The sequence below is a fragment of the Anneissia japonica genome, unplaced genomic scaffold (genome assembly GCF_011630105.1).
Source record: "Anneissia japonica isolate Jap-2015-1 unplaced genomic scaffold, ASM1163010v1 scaffold263_len647688_cov178, whole genome shotgun sequence".
NCBI lineage: Eukaryota > Metazoa > Echinodermata > Crinoidea > Comatulida > Comatulidae > Anneissia > Anneissia japonica.
Window position 1 is genome coordinate 288882 of NW_022734777.1, and position 18826 is coordinate 307707.

Here is an 18826-nt window from a genome sequence, read left to right on the forward strand (position 1 = left end):
TTTTTGATCCCCGTTTCTCTTTTTTCTGCTTTAAAAAACTGCTTGATTTTTATTGTTTTAATGTTTTTATTATTCGATATCTAGACTGTAAGAGTTTATTATTATCTATAAATTTATATATTTATTGTTATGTATTGTTACTTGGGGAGTTAGGTATCTATTAACTTTTGTTACAATGATTTAGTAAACATTCTGCTATTTTTAATAGTTAGTTAATTAGTTTGATTATTCATTCATGATTCACCATTCACTAATCATTCTTTTATTTATTCATCAATGCATGAATTATTCATTCATCAATGCATGAATTATTCATTCATCAACGCATGAATTATTCATTATTTAGCTTTTGGACATGTAAGACAATTACAGAAAGAGATTGTATGCAAATATCTGTAGCAAGACATACAAACCTAGGTTACTGAGTTGGCTAGGATTGATATAGGAAGACAGATCCTGTGATAACAAGTTTTAAACACTCAGCTGTATGTAGAGTAAATGAATATCAACACATGAATTATACTGTACATGTGGGTTACAGTAGCCAGACATGGGAGAAATCAAAATGCTCTATCTAGTACATTAATCTCGAGTTCATTCATAACCCTTGACCTCTATACTCAGGATCATGCAGTGTCAACCCATGATGGAATGCCACACACTGTAGCACAAATCCTAAATTGGAATAATGGTCTATTTTTAGAAATGACATCACTAGATCCTTCAATGACTAAATATCTGTCATTATTATTTACCATATTAATCAAATTGACTTTTTGTCATGGATTCTTAGAATTGTTTTGGTTTATCTCCTTGGTTTAACAGGATTTGTTTTTGTTTTTTTAATTTTTTTTTTTTGGCCCAATAAAAAAAAGATTATTTTGTCACCCTTGCCTACATGTCTTCTATTGAAAATTTTTTTTTTTTTTTTTCAAACTATTTTAGTAAATAGTTAGTAGATAGTGTTTGTATTATCTCAATCATGTATTTGATTTTGAAAATCAATGCACCTGCAAACAACTCAAGTGTGATATTTGGCTTTAGAAAAATAAAAAATAAAAATAAAGAAGCCTTCCTCCTTCATCATTTTTCCAGCCCAGGTAGGGTGATAAACTAAAGATTTTATTTATTGGGCCTTTAGAGTTTTACTGTACAAATGCTATTATGTTCAACAATCATTCAGTTTGTTCATTAATTTTCATCATGATAAAATAATAACAGACGAGGAAACAAATCCAGCACTACTGTTCTGTGTATTGTCAAAGAGCAGAATAAATTAACATTAGTGTATAATGAATATTATAATAATAATAGTAATAATAATAATGTAATTTTTATCAATATCATGGATTTTTTTACTTAATATTTTTTTTTGTTAATATTTCTATTTTTTTTTTGTTTATAATTCGCAAATTATACTGAAACTTAGTAATGCATTTTGTTTTTTTTTTCTTAATATTATTGTCACATATTGTAGTACTTGCCAAATATTTCTTATTGTTCCTATGATATAATTATTTGTATATTAGCATTAAAATTAAGAATCAAGAATTCTTTATTGTCGTCAAACAAGTGAACAGTGAAATTTGTTTGGCCAGTTGCTAAAAATATACTTAAAAAAAGACATTATAATAATAATATGGTTAAACACAAAGTATTAAAATATTAAAACTAAAATTTATGACAAAAAAATACATTCATTTCCAGTATTGATACATTATCCAGTATTAGAGATTGATATACTTGTTCACATTTAATGTTATTATATTTATCTTGTTTTATTATTTGATATTTAGTATGGAAGGTGGAGAATTATTCAGTAGGATACAAGAAAGGGCAGACACAGCATTTACAGAAAGAGGTATGTAATCTGTCCCCCATCCCCAATGACTTCCCCCTTTCCACTTTTATTGTGTACCCTTTTTAAAAACCACAAGTAATATAACAAACAAGCTCTATATTTGTCAGTGTGATGATTTAATGAATATTGTTAATTGACATTGTTAATATTATAACAGGAACACCAACACTAGTGAAATATTATGTTCCATAGGTGTTCACTAATACTAATTGATTTTTTTGCGGTTATATCTCATGTAACACCAGTGCCTACTGGGAAAAGCTTGTAGAATAGAATATGTAAAATATTCATCGTGCAGACATGGGTCTGCTTTATACCTCCATGTTCTAATACTGCTATTGTTTGTTACTATTGCTTTATGTATTAATTATTATTAGTCATTCATTATTAGTCATTTTCAAGTGTTGTTCTTATAAATAACATACGAATGTAATAAAACATAAAAACAAATTACCTTCACTGCATCATATAGATAACTAAGTACATGCTATTTAATGCTATTCAGGCTGCCTTACTCTGCTTTAGAAACTTACAGTACTTCCTTTTCTCAACATTTTATTTGTTTAGATGAAATATCTATGGTTGTTATTGTCTTATTTTTATCAATGTTTTTTTATATTTATTTTGTTGTTAAGTAATTTTTTTTCTATTGTTCTTTATTTATTGTTCAATGTTCATTTCACATTAGTTCATGTTGGAGACCCCTATAGAAGTGTTTGCCTTTTACGCAATTTTAGGGTTATCCCCGATATGCTTTTTTTCGAAATGATCAGTCCATGTTCATTTGTTTCTGTTTCGTATTATATTAAATAAATCAAATAAAATCAAAATACAGTCTAGATTTCGATGTCGAATTATGAAAAATGTGTAGGCTTGACCTCTGATGATTAGTGTCCAAAATCTGCTACAAAAATGAGTAGTACTAATGACAAAATGATTTTTATTGTTTATTTTCGGTAAATATTTCTTTCCTATCTTCCTCCTTCCTTTGTTCTTTCATAATTTTATATGACTTTTATGACCGGGTTAGTAATGTGCGCTTAGAAGCTTTATGCATGAAGTACTATTATTATTATTATTTACATTATTTTTATAATTAACAGATTATTGACATCATACATTCATATTCATTAAATAGTTTTTAAATTACACTTTTTTCACATTTTAATGCCTGTTTAGTATTATGCATACATTTTGTCTTTCAATCTTTGTCAATTTTAAGCCGAAGGTACGTCCTGATCCCCGACCCTTTTATGTTCATTTGGATAGGTTTATCTTCATAAAGACTTCTATGAATGCTTACCTTGTTTGAAGCGAGAAATCAAGTTGTCTTTACCCAGTACCGCTTGTATATTTTATTCATGTGGGAAAATTTGTAACCTATCTTTGGCAAAAAAAATAAGCCCATAGATTCTGGTTAATAAAGTCTTGTCCAGGCTATCAAATGTTATTTGCTAAAAACATGTGATATGCCCAAATATGGTCATGATGACATCACATCATGAACATAGGCACATCATTACTATATATAGGCTACAACAGTTTTTTGTCAAAGAAGTATGTGTTCACCTTTGAACATAGAAACCATAAAATTTGCAGACAACCTAAATTAATAAAGTAGCAAATCTTGATGCACATAAACAATGTAGTATATAAACTTCAAAAGACAACGTAATTGATGAGGGAATGATAAAATCTACTGGCCGTCTACTAAGATATCCAAATTTTAATGTTTGTAAAAGTGTTAGTGTTTTGGAATTCCTTCAAAAATTGTCTAATTCAACATTCATCAACATTTGTGAGAATAAGAATTTCAAAACATGTTCACTACCAGCTGTTTGATATAATTCTTACCAATTTGACAAATTAAAGGATGAGAATTCAAACATAAAAAACAATGTGGATTGGAACAGTTTGCATTAATCAACACAGAAAATAAATCTTTAATTACATTGCACCACTTGTGATGTGAAATGTTGCAACTAAGTACTAATACTAGTCCTTTTTAGCAAGCACTAACATTTAGGAATTTTTTTTCAATTTATTAACCAATGAAATATGCTAATTTGTAATCCATTAGCTGAGAGTCAGCAACAATTTCAGTCAATTCACTTTTAATTAACCAAAAAAAGCCATTAATATTGGTCACAAATCATGGCCCAAAGGCCAAATTGTGTTAGCGAGCCTACAGTAACTAACAATTTGCAATATAAACATTTTTTTTTTAAATGAAGATTTAAGCAACCATTTGCAACATTTGAATTTTGCGTTTTTTGTTTGTTTTCTAGAAGCGGCACAAATTATATCCGACATTGCAAAGGCTGTTCACTACCTTCACAACATGAACATCGCACACAGAGACCTGAAGCCAGAGAATCTCCTGTTCAAAGACAAAGGTGCTAATTCGGTTTTAAAGTTAACAGATTTTGGTTTTGCAAAGGAGACGACATCGGCAACAAGCTTGCAGACTCCATGCTATACCCCCTATTATGTTGGTAAGTTAGTTTCAGACTTCTTTCCTTTGAGGGCAAGTGAGATTAGTCCGACTATTCTGGCTTTCCTCCATGGTGGAAAGGTGATTTAAATGGCCGAGCGGTTAGCAGGGGCGTCGCAACCTACAGCAGTATCGGTGCTGGTTCGAACGGCATGCTCGCCTATGTTTCTGTTGGTAGAACAACTCTTCTTGGATAAGGACTCTAAACCGTAGGCCTAGTGTATACAATGGCTTGTGTGCACTATTAAGAGCCCACTACATTATTCGGGATGAGTAGTGGGGAGGGGTACCCCGGGGTACTGGAACAGACCAGTGGACGACGAGAGTTGCTGGTACCAGGTATCTGGGTAGCACAGACACGAAGGGACCCTTAGAGGCGAAGAAAGTCATTGATTGAGTTCCTAGTCCACATATCAAGTGCCATGAGTATCTTGTTTGATGGATACCAGCGCTATATAAAACTACACTATTATTATTATTATTATAAATGACCCTTATTCAGAGCCCTAAGACTTGGTTAATACCACTGGATTCATTTTACATTCTTATGATTAGCAGACATTGCAAAATAATTGGCATTGATCTATAAGGTGCATGTTCAAGCAAAGAAATTCTCAAATGTTGAAATAAATAAATTAATTAAATAAATAAATAATTTACTCATTTATATTTGCGCAATTTCCATTAAAATATGTTCAAATGTGCATTACAATAAAATAGACAAGAATAAAAGTTTACGGTACAAAAGAGAAAGTTAAAATTACGGGAAGCTAAAATTCAACAGCATATTAAAAGTCAATCAAATTGCATCACAATAAAATACAAATTGGCAAGGAACACTAAGTTAAAGTTCACAATATTCAGATCAGCAACAAGATATTAAAAGTATAAATTAAAAGCAATATTAAAAAGATGAGTTTTTAAAAAGTTTTTTAAAAACATCAACATTACTTGCTTTCCTGATTTCAGTACAAATACATATTAACTTTCTTGAATAGGTGCAAGAACAACCAACAACAGGATAATAAACAGCATAATAAGTTCAAAAAATGCTATAAAAATATTCAGGAGAGACATAGTTTTCGAATAGAGTATAGTAATTAGTACCTCATCTTTTTATGAACGTGCTGTACAACATTGGCTATATACAAACATTTTATTAAGTACAAGTTTCCCTCCAATTAAGGACCACTTTTGAGACCGGGGTTTCCATGGTCATTAAAAGCTGGTCTCTAAAATAAAATAGCAAAGTGGTCTTTAATTGGAGATGTCTGTATGAGAGACCTGTAGTTGTACATTTTTAATTACTATAAAGTAATCAATTATGCATTATCAAACCTAGATATTTACTTATTTACTTCAAAATAGTAGGTCCATTTATCATTTGAATATGGTTTGCTGTATTATACCAGGCACACCCGACATTGTACACCCCACCGCTCACCCCACTCTAACAATGGTATATTCCATTTTGGGTGGTTTTTGTCCAGCTGGTTATTTTCCTGGTGTTTTTTGTCAGGTTTCCACATTTATCATATGAATGGTTTGCTATATTATATCATTGATATAAATAATCCAACACAATATGCACTTCCTGGTTGAATCAGATCAATGTTTCCCTTTATGAAGCAATTTCCTTTCATGACCTCTGACTTTGCTAGGATATCTTGAACCTTAGTAGTTTGTTAAAATTGTGAACGATAGATTTAAACTCGCTCACTATTATGCTTTACGTCTTCTGTAAAAAATTAAACAAGCAAATTTGTCAGAGATGCGATGAGGCGTGCTGAACCTTGTACGTGAAAATTCTCTTAGGACATTAGCAATTACCATACTGTAGTTGGCATTGTCAGTAGGAAATTGAAAACTTGTTCGCCTGAGGGCTTTAGAACATATTTAGTTGATTCATGATACTTGGTTGACTGATTAATTAATAATTTATTAATTGGTTGATTGATTATTGATTTATTAATGTATTAATTCATGGATTGATTGGTTGGTTGGTCGATTGATTGATTAGTCGATCAATAGGTTATGTATGATGGATTAATTGATTATTTTTTCACTCTTACAATCATCTGACTTCATGAAGCTTACTTTATCAAATGTTCTTAATATTAAACAAAAACATTAGCTACTAATTCTTTTATTTTAGACTTTATTTAATTTTTATATCATCCTGTACATGATCATTTCTGGGCTGCCTCCCTAAATTTTCAATCTAAAGCGACCTCATTCATTCATTAATCTAAAAGCAAATTTGATTCGTCTCTTATCCACTTAAATTTAATTGTTGTTTGCGTCAAACATCAAAATTAAGAGAATCGTTCTTGTACCTTCATTTTAAAGCTTAAACAGATTAAGACCGGTTCTTTGATGTGTCACTAACTTGATACTTCTGTTATGATGTTTTTTTTTCATGTTTGTATTATACAGTAGTCATCAATTATCTATATAAACATAAGTCTGTTAACATCAAACAGAATCCGAAAGGTCCACTGATTAATCTCAGATAAGGTAGTATAATACATACTCCAAGTATCAAAATGCATGCCATCATGTAGGTATTTATTTAATTTGACAGTACACCGTCTTTCGGACGAGACGTTTAAGCCTTTGATCTCGTGTGCATTACGGTCCATGTGCACGTTAAAGAACGCAGTACACTCTTCGGAAAAAAGTAGGGGATTGTCTCCCAGTGTACTGCCCAATCACCACCAGAAGGACCCCACTGTAAACAAGTCGTCTTCTTGACTTTCATAGGTTGATCTTTGGTGTTTACACCGAATAAATCCAAGTATCCAACTAGTTATATAAACACTTAGTAATAAATAGTGAATAGTGATAATGTTAGGGACATAATGTTTAATTTTTGTAAATTTTATATGTTTTACAAAGTTTTCATATTACATAACCTGAAGAAAGTATCAAAAACCTTGTATTGTATGCTACCCTTGGTACAGATATTACTATATTCTGGTCATCTTTGCCCCAAAATTTGGCCGGTATGCACCCTGTGCAACCTCCCCCATCACCAGCCGATTACATTCAATGCCACATTCTACCAAGTACCCATTTTTGGCTTTTGGGTAGAACAATACCAGCGGCGTATCTAGGAGACTTGAAATCGGGGTGTGGGACTAATGGGGGGATGCGAATATGAAGTGGGGGGGGGGTCTCGAAGATTAAGTGAGTGGGTACCAGTTAGCAAAATAAGGTGATTTTTATCTACTTGAGCACTTTTTTTTTTGTTTTTTTTTTTTGGTTCAAACATTTTCAATGGGGGTGACTTGGGGTGTGAGCTTTCACACCCATAAACCCTTAGATATATGCCACTAAATGAGACAAATGCAAACCGCTTTTTTTTACAAAATAGTCACATCATCTTGACTACAATTTTTATGCATTATGTAAAACCTCAAATAAATCATTTTTGATTCAATAAATAGAAACTTAGTAAAGGAAGTGATGTTGTTTCAAAGATGTTCGCAACAAAAGTACCGTAAATTGATACATTGTTAATGCAATAAAATTTTTTGTATACGTCAAATAAAATGCAACAGTTACAGGACAGAACATGGAAGTATGAATTGTTCAAATTGGAAAATTTACACTGATAATATGGTCTTGATGATGTCATGTCACACACATACAATCTAAATTATAAACAAGAAAATAGATTGGACAGAGATTTACTATATTAGGAAATAGAGGAGTTTTTTTTTGTCATGTAACATAAATCTTTTTTACAGTTGTTTAAAATTTTTGTTATTATTCCAAATTGATACATCGCCAGTAGCATGTTCCCTTGCGCCAGGATTTCGCCGATGATGGTACAAGGTCCCTGACGGGGGGGCCGATTCCCCCGACGAGAGCAAAGTGGGTGTGGTCGAGCGTCGCTTAAAATGTTTCGAACGTGGTCCAGGGTGGCAAAGCCCCAAACATTTTGACAATTTAGGGGTTTCAAAGGCTTATTTAATCAATTGTAGAGGCTACTAATAATATGTACAAAATGCATAAAATTTCTCCCAAGCGAATTGTGGTTTTTCTTCCCGATGGGGAGGGGAGAGGGAGGGGGTGGGCAGCTCTCCCTGATGGGGTCCCCCTGAGCCCACCCCTCTAGAGAAGCCGGTTTGAACTGAGGTCCTTGGCACAACAAACAGGAACTTTTTCTCTCAGCCAACGCTCAGTTATAATATTAACCCAGGGATGAAATATCATCAGACTTTATCTGATATAATTATAATTAAATATATTGTATCTTTCTATATGCTCAACTCCATCAGACAAAGTCTTGTCAAACATTATGTTGAATCTGATAGAATCTGAAATACTGAAATATTATAATCTTTGAGGTGCCCTGACTTCAGGCCAATTGTTATAGAATCAAATTATTGTTACAAATATGTAAACTATGTTATTAAATTTTTACCTCTACCAGGGAAGTTACGTATTCAGAAAGTATTGAATAAATCATAAAATTTGGTGGAATGGTACGTTTTGGTGTAAGGAAAAGTTGGAGTTCAAATATCAAGCAGTCACTGAAATTTCTTAATCTAGAGATATGGTTTGAAACGTTTATAGAGTACACTCTGTAGTTGTATCCAATTTCCAGGAATCTGGATTAATATACTGAAAAAAAAACTTATTGTTACAAGATTCACATATAAAATATACAAAAAGTTATACAGAGATATAAATAAATATATAGAATGTACACAAATATATACAGAAATATATTTAGCTTGGCAGATAAAATGAAATTACAGTAATAACATTATGATGTATAAATATTACTTGGTTATTGGTTTTATTTGTATTGTTTTTACCTTGTATTTGAATCTCTTACAATGTTTCATTTCCTGATACTAAAGCTTTTTAACCTTTTGACCTTTTACAGCTCCTGAAGTTCTTGGCCCGGAACGGTATGATAAGTCATGTGACATGTGGTCTCTCGGAGTTATCATGTACATCCTGTAAGCTTGCACTCTTTGAAGTAGTTTTGGTCTGATCTAAATATAGATTATTTTTACTTTATTTTTAAAAAAATAATGCTTTTTATAATTTAGTTGTGATGTTATCTTTTTCAATTGCACATAATTTTCCTATCCCTGAGCAGGCACAAATTCAGGGGTCCCGAGTTGGAAGAAGTCATTTCCGGGAGATCTGCTGCGGCGGGGCAAAGGGCGGGCAGGGATCAGAGAGGGTCTAGAGCACTTCAGCCCCACCATGGTTGGTGCTGAAGCAGAAAAACTTATAATGATGGCACCTGCTCTAGAGGGCGGGAAATGGCCCTGCCAGACTTAAAATTTGAATATAATTTTCTTTTCTACCCCATTTAAAAAAGAATTATTTTGAAATATTTATGGGGCCCTTGCTGGCTCTCCACACCCCCTAAAATCCACCACTGATCTGGTTAATGAGCTTTCTTAACATCTTGACACATTTAAATTTTAATTTGACTTTACTGCACATAGCGATACCCATCGGCACTAACTTTCGTAAAAGATTGATAACAAAGCAGTAAAAACATGCATACTTATGAATTTCCGGAGATGGGTTAATTTCCAGGAGATGTTTTGATTGCCTTTAGCCCTGCAGGCTTTAGGCAATTTTTCTAGGAAATAATGGCTCCTTCAGCCTCTACTCTCCTGTATGGTTTTCAGAACTTGACTATAATTGCGTAATAATATACCGTAATATATGTATTAATACAGCATGATGGGGAAAATAATGACATAGCATGATGTATAGATGTATAATTGCAAGTTTAGTGCAATAAAATAGATTTTGAAAATATTTGGATTACAACATATTTTGGCCATTATCTCAGAAACATGATTTGTCACAAAGTGACTGATTTAAATCTGTAATTGCAATAAACTAAATAGTCATTGTTAATTATGCTTGCTTGCTCGATCGATTTATGAGGAGATTTTGGAATAACTTTTAGCATAAATATTTGTACTGCTCATGATAGTAAAACTAATAAACATAGTCAGTGAACCAATAAACAAACCTAAAATGCAAGCTCTTCAAAGTGGTCACTTTAGAGGTCTGATAGTGAAAGGGAAATGCCTATTGTCAAATGAAATTTTTGAAAACAAACATAGGGACAAGTGTTTGGTAGAAAACCAAATTTATGCTTAATTGTAGAATGCATAATTAGGAATGACATCCATGGCTATGTCTTTCTCTTTTTTAAATGATTGGTCCAAACACAATGGAATTTAAATTGAATTGGTGTTTCATTTTGTGTGTGTTTTGTCCCAAGGTGTTTTTTGAATGGTTTGCTTAAAGATGTATTTTCACCCGGGAGATAACAAAAAATCATTTTTAAAAAAAGTGAAATTAACTTGCTCATTTTGTAGCATACCAATTACTGAATTTAAAAAATGTGTGCCCTGAATTTTATACTTGATAATAATATACCGTAAATGATAAAAATACTTCATATTTTATACTTGATAATGATATATATATTAAAAATACTTCAGTGACTGAAAGTCCTTCTATTATTTTTCACTGTAAATTATGGGTTAAAATTTTTTAATTACACCAATTTCTATGTTCAAAGTTGATAATTTTTGTTACTTAAAACTGAGCAAAAGTTGATTTCAGAAATGATTTTTTTATTTTTTTTAAATTTTCTATGGTATTTTTCATCTACATTAATCTTTAGGAAACCATAACCAGTTAAAATCATTTTTTTATTTATTTGGGTTTGTTCTAAATTTCAAAAATGATGATATAAAGCAGATTTCAAATATATGGGGAAAAAAAATTATTTTGTGTTAGTTTTTGACATCTTGCTACCTTGACATTAAGTTATTATTTTGAGCATTGTGTAATACTTGCACTGTCATTGGAATTATGGGGGAAATCCCTCTTAAGAAGACATAAAATATTCATTATAAAGGATCACATTTTAAAATCTCGATAGTAGCAAAGATTCTAGAAATACAAGATAGAGCACACGCATAGCAAAAGTGACGCGGATATGCGTCGCATCTTTTATGTAAATCCAGTCGTAGCGACGTCCTTCAGTTTTCAATATAACAATTTACACACGTTTATCCAGTTCACAACCAGACGTACAGGGCGCCCTTCTGTTGGTAAATCCAGACGTACGCGGCATCCTTCTCTTTCCGCTAATGATGAAAACTTCATCACTATTTAGAGTCCGGTTGTACATTTTTGCGCTTTTGTGTCTGTTATTTTATTCTTTTGATTTATTTATGCCTACCGGTACTTGTTTTTATCTTATGGGTGGCCACGATTTCTACCTCTGGCTCTGGAAAAACCAGCTTTTTTTCATGGAAAAATTGAATTGTTGGTGTTCTTTGATTCTGCATTGAATTCCACTTTAAAACATTGTTTATTTGATGGAGTTATGAATATTTAATTTATTCGATATCAGCCATGCAGGTTTTCAGAAAACAGATTCCAGGACCAAAGATTACAAAATCAGTAATTTATTATTTAGATTTTTATTTTGAATGTTTGCTAAGATATTTGAATCAATATATCCTTATTGCAGATTATGTGGTTTCCCACCATTCTACAGTAACCATGGAATGGCAATCTCACCCGGAATGAAGAAAAGGATCCGAAATGGCCAGTACGAGTTCCCAAATCCTGAGTGGAGCCAGGTCTCAGAAGAGGCAAAGAATATCATTAGAAAGTTACTTAAAACCGACCCAACGCAGAGACTAACCATCACAGAGTTTATCAACCACCCATGGGTCCAGGTGAATATGCTTATTAGGAACATTATCTATGATTATTCATGTTATTTACCACAAAGATTACTTAGCCTGGTTGTCACGAGAGCCCTAGTATCCGGATTGGGAGCTAACAGTTAGCACCTGCGTGAGAAAGCCTGATTGGTTAGCGCTAACTGTTAGAAGTATCCGAATACCGCTAACGGTTAGCAAGCGCTATCGGTTAGCAAGTTGAGCATGTTTTTATCATCAACCAATCACATGTACGCGTTTACAATTTCCAGTTTCTTATTGGCCAGTGATTCGATCATCATATTTTTGGTATCCGGATCAGGATTTACCGAAATAATACCATGTTGTATTTGTTTATAGTTTATAAATATTAAACAGCGAAACTGTCCATTTACATTAACCATTTCAAGGTGAGGGTAAAATTACAAAGTTTGCATATGGATCACGTAACCAGGCATGTGCTATCGTTGTTTTTCTGTAGTACTTTTTCCCATTTTCTTAATCACACTTTCCCTTGCGCACACCTTTTAATGAAAACATCTGATTTTTATTACAGAGGTTTGATGAGGTTCCACAGACACCACTGCACTCTGCCAAAGTGTTGAAAGAGGATAGCGAACAATGGGCAGATATTCAAGTAAGCTGTTTCTCCTTTTTTTTTTCTTTACATTTGTGGGGTGATCCTTTCAGATTATCCTAGTTACAAATGGTGGTAAGATCAAGCCACTTCTGGGAGAACTGGGTTAAACAGCTTTCTTTAACACACCTAATTGTTGCAAAGGGTGGTATAGTGGTAAACACATGCAAACTTAAATTTACAGGAAATCGGAGATTTTTGCTTACTTGCTGGAAGATTATCTCACAAAATTAGCATACATTTGGTCAATAAATCCTTTTCATTGCTTGATGGAATATATAAATAAATATAAAATTTTACATATTTTATATATAATTTAATTCTATGTTAATGTAATATAATTTAATGTTGTTATGTTATTAAGAGAGCAGCTTAGCTCAGTCGGCTAATCTGGTGGTAGCCGCTGTGTGTGCGCTGAACGTGGAGATCTCTAGGTCCCCGGTTCAAGTCCCATCGCTTACTCTCCTTGTGTTTCAGCTGGAGGACTGAAATACTAGTTAAAATAGCGCACCGTATTTTTGAATGAGACGTTTAAACCGTCGGTCCCGTGTGCATTTATGACTCGTGCTCGTTAAAGAACGCAGTACACGCTTCTGAAAAATATAGGGGATTGTCTGCCGGTGTACTGCCCAATCACCACCAGGAGGACCGCACTGGAAATATGTCTTCTTCTAGACTAGGTGGGCTATCCTTGGTGTTTACACCTAATAAATCCAATCCAATGTCAAGAGGTACCCATTTTTGTGTTGGATCGTTGGCTCATGGTTTCCATCCGGACATTTGTATAATGTTGAATTTGTAATAAATAAATAAATAATAATGTTAATGATATTGAATATGTTGTTTTCCTCTTTGCTAGGACGAGATGACTAATGCATTAGCCACGATGCGAGTCGACTACGACCAAATCAAAATTAAAAACGTATCTGAATCATCCAATCCACTCTTAATGAAACGAAGGAAAAAGGAAGCAAAGCAAAATAAGAAGTAGTGAAAAAAAAAGTAATTGGATGTTTTAAAATATAGAAAGTATATCAGTTACTAATTTTCTCTACCTCTGCACTTTGCTGTTAAGTGGTTGCTATGTTATGCTTTTTTGCAGGATTGTGTTCCGAGCATGCTCAGAACAATGTCGCTAAGTAGAGTTATTCCGTAAAGTTGTATAAATAAAAACTAGAGTGTGTCCTGCTTGTACAGCATATGTAATCCCACTGTACCGAAATGGCAGCGATTTGCAACACTTTGTTGCTACGTGGTGGCCATGTTTCCTTTATTGCAAGACAATGTTCTAAGCATGCTCAGACCAGTGTTGCTATGTAGAGTTATTCCATAAAGTTGTATAGATAACAACTAGAGTGTGCACTGCTAGTACATCGTACGTAATCCCGCTGTGCCGACAGGGGCTGCGATTTGTCATTACCCTACCTAGCCATGAAAAAAAAAAACCAGACGTTTTTTGATCATATGATGCAATAAGAGATCTTCAGAAGTTATGCAACTTAAACTCTTGGCATACCTTTTGTATACTTGTTAGAATTCTGTAAGGGTGTATGCATTGTACTAATGGCAAATCGTTTTTCATGTGTTGTTACAGCCCAGTGGATGGACGTGCACTCTGTTTCTTCTTCACAACTGTATGGTGTATTCAAATTGTTATCTTTCATATTTTCAAAAGTTCCTAAAACTGATCTACAAAAATCTTCATGATAATATTCCTACCCTTAAAAAAAAAATCGGTAAAAAAAAAAGCATGATTTGTTATTAACTACCACTTTTTAGCAATAAATTTTATTTTTAAATATTAAAGATTCTAATCCCGCAGAAAATGTTATATTTCTTGTCAACTGATTGACAAGGAATTGTGAACTAAAAGTTTTTTGAAGGCAAGGTCATGGTGGGGTCAGTCGTTCTATCCCATCTCCAACCTTCTGTTAGTTGCTTGCTAGCATTAAAAGCAGTATAGTTCATGAATAATGAAAACACTAGACTCGTGGATCCAGTTGTAATTGCACCTAATATCCAAGCACAATCTCATCTGGATTTTCATTATACAACAGCTGCTGCATTAAGTCTAGTGTGCAGTAATCAATGTTAGCTTTATTCCAAATAGGAAATCCTAAGAATAATGTATATGAAATATTTTTATCGATATTTTAACTATATGTTGCAAAAAATTTTTTTATTGATTATTCTTTTTAAATAAACTGTAATCGTGAACTTTTATTAAATAGTTTTATTGCCTTTTATCAAACGTTTATGGAGCACGATCCTGTCCTTAATGAAGTCCGGAACAATTTATCTTGTCAACAATTTTATGTAAACAGACTTTATAAAGGATGGGAAGATAAGGAAAATGGAAAAACGTGTAAATCATTTTCTGCAGTACAGGATGAGTTTTTGTTGAGCTGATAGAGAATGCGTGCACAGGTACCATCCGTGTAACATGATGGCGGTCGACATGTCTTAGAACCACCCTGCGGTAGTGATGCTTTGATTTTGGTTGGTTTGGTTACAAAGAGTAATCAAGCTTTCTGTAATCCTTGTAAACAGCAGATCTAAGAAATGTAGATTGTTGTTCAAAGCAATTTTATTTCCGCACTATACCCGATTGGTACTTAGTCTCCAACATGACCTTAACTCAAAATAGATGATATTCAACATACACATACAAACACACTTTTCACAAACATTGGCATTGTGCCAGTTTATTATGCATATTCATTAATTATGTAAATGATCATATTGATCAGAGGAAATTATGACAGGTAATTAACATAATGCTTTTGTGTCTAAAATAAACTTATAATTATTTTCAAAAAGCAAATTCTTTGTCGTAATATAAATTAGAAACGTATGAAAAAGATTTTCTGATGTTGATCATGATTTAAAAAATTGTGTGTTTTCATTAGCATAATATAGTTTGTGTATTGTATTATTACGTAGGTGCACATGATCTTAAAATTGTTAATTTGATATTTATTTAAATTAATTTGATAACTATTGTAATTAATAATTGACATATTTATCGTGTTTAATTTTTAACATCTGTCAAAGTTGATTGTTTACCACTGTAATTATTTGGTATCGCATGTTTGTATGTGTTATTTGATTTATCATGAAAATAATCCTCATATGGTTTTGATATGTAAAAGTTTTCAATTAGAATAATTTGTTCACAAGTATGTTTCAGATAATTGTCATTATTAAAACAAGTGTTTGTTTGCTAGGTTGTATAAGTATTACCAATTTTTTATTTACAAAATTTTACCTCTTATTGCAAAGTAAGTTTTCTTGCAGCAGAAACCACTGTATTTTGTGATATTGCCACCATTATTCAGTACAAAGCACAACAAATGGAGAAAAGAAATAAGTATGGGCTGCAAGAGGATTCGAACCAGAAACATCCGGAGTATTAGCAGTGAAAGCATTAAAATTAAAATTATATTGAGATTCAAAATAAATATGAAACCAGTTAAGTACCCAACACAATTAAAAATTATGTTTCAACAAAACCAACAGCATACATCTCTAAACATGATAACTAATACAGTATACTGAACTATAATAAATAATTTTTTTGGCTATTACATAAATATTGCGATTTGAGCAGATGTCAATATCCGGTATGCGCACATTATTTTAATGTGTGCAAATTATTATTATTATTATAAAATGCGCACATTATTATAACGATATGTGCACATTATTATAACGATATACGTACATTATTATAATGATATGCACTTATATCCACATATTATAATGATATGCACTTATATTCACATATCTGTATGTGGACATTGTATCATGAGGTTCGTGACTTATTTTGTTGTGGAGGGTCACATATTTTTTCAGTATAATAATTTTATGTCAAGATGTTCTAAAGATCTTGGTCTGTATAATTTGTAAAAAATCCTAATAGTAAATAAGGTTGAAATTTTATTAATTTATTTTACTTTTGTTATTCTTTATTTCAACTTTTGTTCACTTTTTTAGTACCGGAATAAGCATTTTTTCTGTGACAATGTATATGTTTGGTATTCTTTGCAAGATAATTTTCTTTTTTTATAAATTTATTGTGATGTTTAATTCCTAAATCTATATTTTTTCTGATCTTGTGTAAATTGAATCCAGGAAGAGGTCTACATTGCTTGCCTATTTAAACATTTATATGATAAACTGATATGAGCCAACTGCAAATTAATCTTACTAGCCCAGTAAATATCACAAGGTTAAATTTAAATAATCAAGAATCTGAAATAGACATATCGGTTTCCCTTGCAAAACTACTTGCAGCAAATTTGCATGCCCAATTTTTTGTCTGTCAGATAAAAGGTAATGCGTTTGATCAGATTATTTAGTTTGATGGACAAAAGTGTGGGAGTGTCTTAATAACGTACAATCTTAATACCAAATAGTGATTTGGTTAGTGATAATTTACTAAAAAAACACTTCAGCACAAAAACCTAATAAGGTGAACTGCTGAAATCATTTTTGAGTAATACAAGCCTGTTTTGTATTCTGTTACCTGCAATGGTTGATACAATGCATGTTGGCAAGACTTGATAGCTTAAGATATACACTTATGTTTACTGTACATTGATGCTTTTATACAAGGATGTAAACCGAGATGTATTTTGATTCGATGTATCCGTCTTTACCCATCATGCATCATGTTAATGGATAATGCTGGACATCATATTTTTGTCGGTCAAACTTGAAAGTAGTCTTGGTTTTAAGACAAAGAAAGCCACAGAATTTGTTTGATCAGATATCTGAAACTATTATCTTCAGAGTCTGATCAAACATTTTGAGTCTGACAGACAAATATATATAGTGTACTTGGCTTAAGAAGTCACTTTGATACATCCCTCAAAAAATGTACATACAGCATTTATAAATTTCTAAAAATAAGACCAAGATCAGTCTTCCCTTCATGCATTGTTACGTTGAATTCCCAAACATTAATTTTTTTTTCTAAAATGCATGTTGTAAAATGTAGTGTTAACATTCTTCTTTCAACACTTTTGTAGTTAACAAAATACTTTTGAAAAACATGAAAATCAATCCATGATTTTAAAATTGATTTTTATGTAGATTTTAACACTCAGCAAAATGTGTAGGGCCTCAGATGTAGAATAAAAAATAATGTACAGTCCATAAATTATAGTCTTGTTTTTTTTCCTTTAATGATACTACGAGTCATAATACATTTTATGTACATATGAAGGAGAAAAATATCGTTTTTTTGTATAGTTGCTAAAATGGAGGAATATTTAGAAAAGTTTTATAACATTTTGTTTTTAAAACCACATGCAATAACCCTTAGAACATAAAGTGGGCATAAAATTGGTCAGAGGGCCAAAGTGATTTTAAGATTTATCACTGAGTCTGCACTAAGAAATGTGTAATTGAATTTTTATACCAGATTCACACTAGGAAAATTATTAAACATGTCCCCTCTTGGACAAATTTTAGCGCTTGTCCCCTGCTAAAATGTGTCAGTCTGAATGCCCTTCGTGTTGTAAGAGACATACGCAGTACCAACTTCAGCAAGATTTATATTTGCATATGTGTGTAGATGATAGTGCAATATCTTGGGAAGTTCCATGCAATGTTCTATCACATGTGAATTGAGTACTGTATTAGAATTTTCACATTACAGTATCACACTTCAAATTTTTAACAAAATGAACCCTTATCTTTTTGATGTTTAATATAAAATAAAAATAGTACAGTATATCAAAATAACATGCTATATACTGTATTTCATATCAAGGTGTTGTACACATAAGAATCAGTGGCGGTTTCGGATACATTTTCTGGGGGCTTCAGCTGTCCGGCAGGGGATTGAGCTTTTGTGCCCGAGGAAGGGAGGGTTTGGGAGGGGGGTGCCCCCTCCCAAATGAGGCTTTTTAAGAAATAGGGACCTCTGACTGAAAGATATGTTTTGTCTTGGTGTAGGCCTATTTTTTTTTTAGTCCGACTGCCCAATGAGCTTGGCTGGTGGGTGGGCCTGACTTGTCCGATGGGGCTTAAGCCCCCATGGCAGGGATCATTATATTTTATTTATTGTAAAAAATACATACAATTTAAAT

General features: G+C 32.5%; 1 protein-coding gene across 3 annotated transcripts in view; it reads left to right on the forward strand.

The window, feature by feature from the left end:
* Positions 1–17892, forward strand: part of LOC117116454 (MAP kinase-activated protein kinase 2-like) — a 30743-nt gene extending 12851 nt beyond the window's left edge. For 2 of the 3 annotated variants that reach the window (XM_033260498.1, XM_033260499.1), the window contains 6 exons: positions 1797–1861; positions 4150–4356; positions 9256–9331; positions 11896–12106; positions 12648–12728; positions 13588–17892. In XM_033260498.1, the coding sequence (XP_033116389.1) occupies positions 1797–1861; positions 4150–4356; positions 9256–9331; positions 11896–12106; positions 12648–12728; positions 13588–13719 (772 nt within the window). In that variant the 3' untranslated portion in view covers positions 13720–17892. The remainder of the gene's footprint in view (positions 1–1796; positions 1862–4149; positions 4357–9255; positions 9332–11895; positions 12107–12647; positions 12729–13587) is intronic. The other variant, XR_004446750.1, reaches the window with a different exon arrangement.
* Positions 17893–18826: the final 934 nt, after the last annotated feature.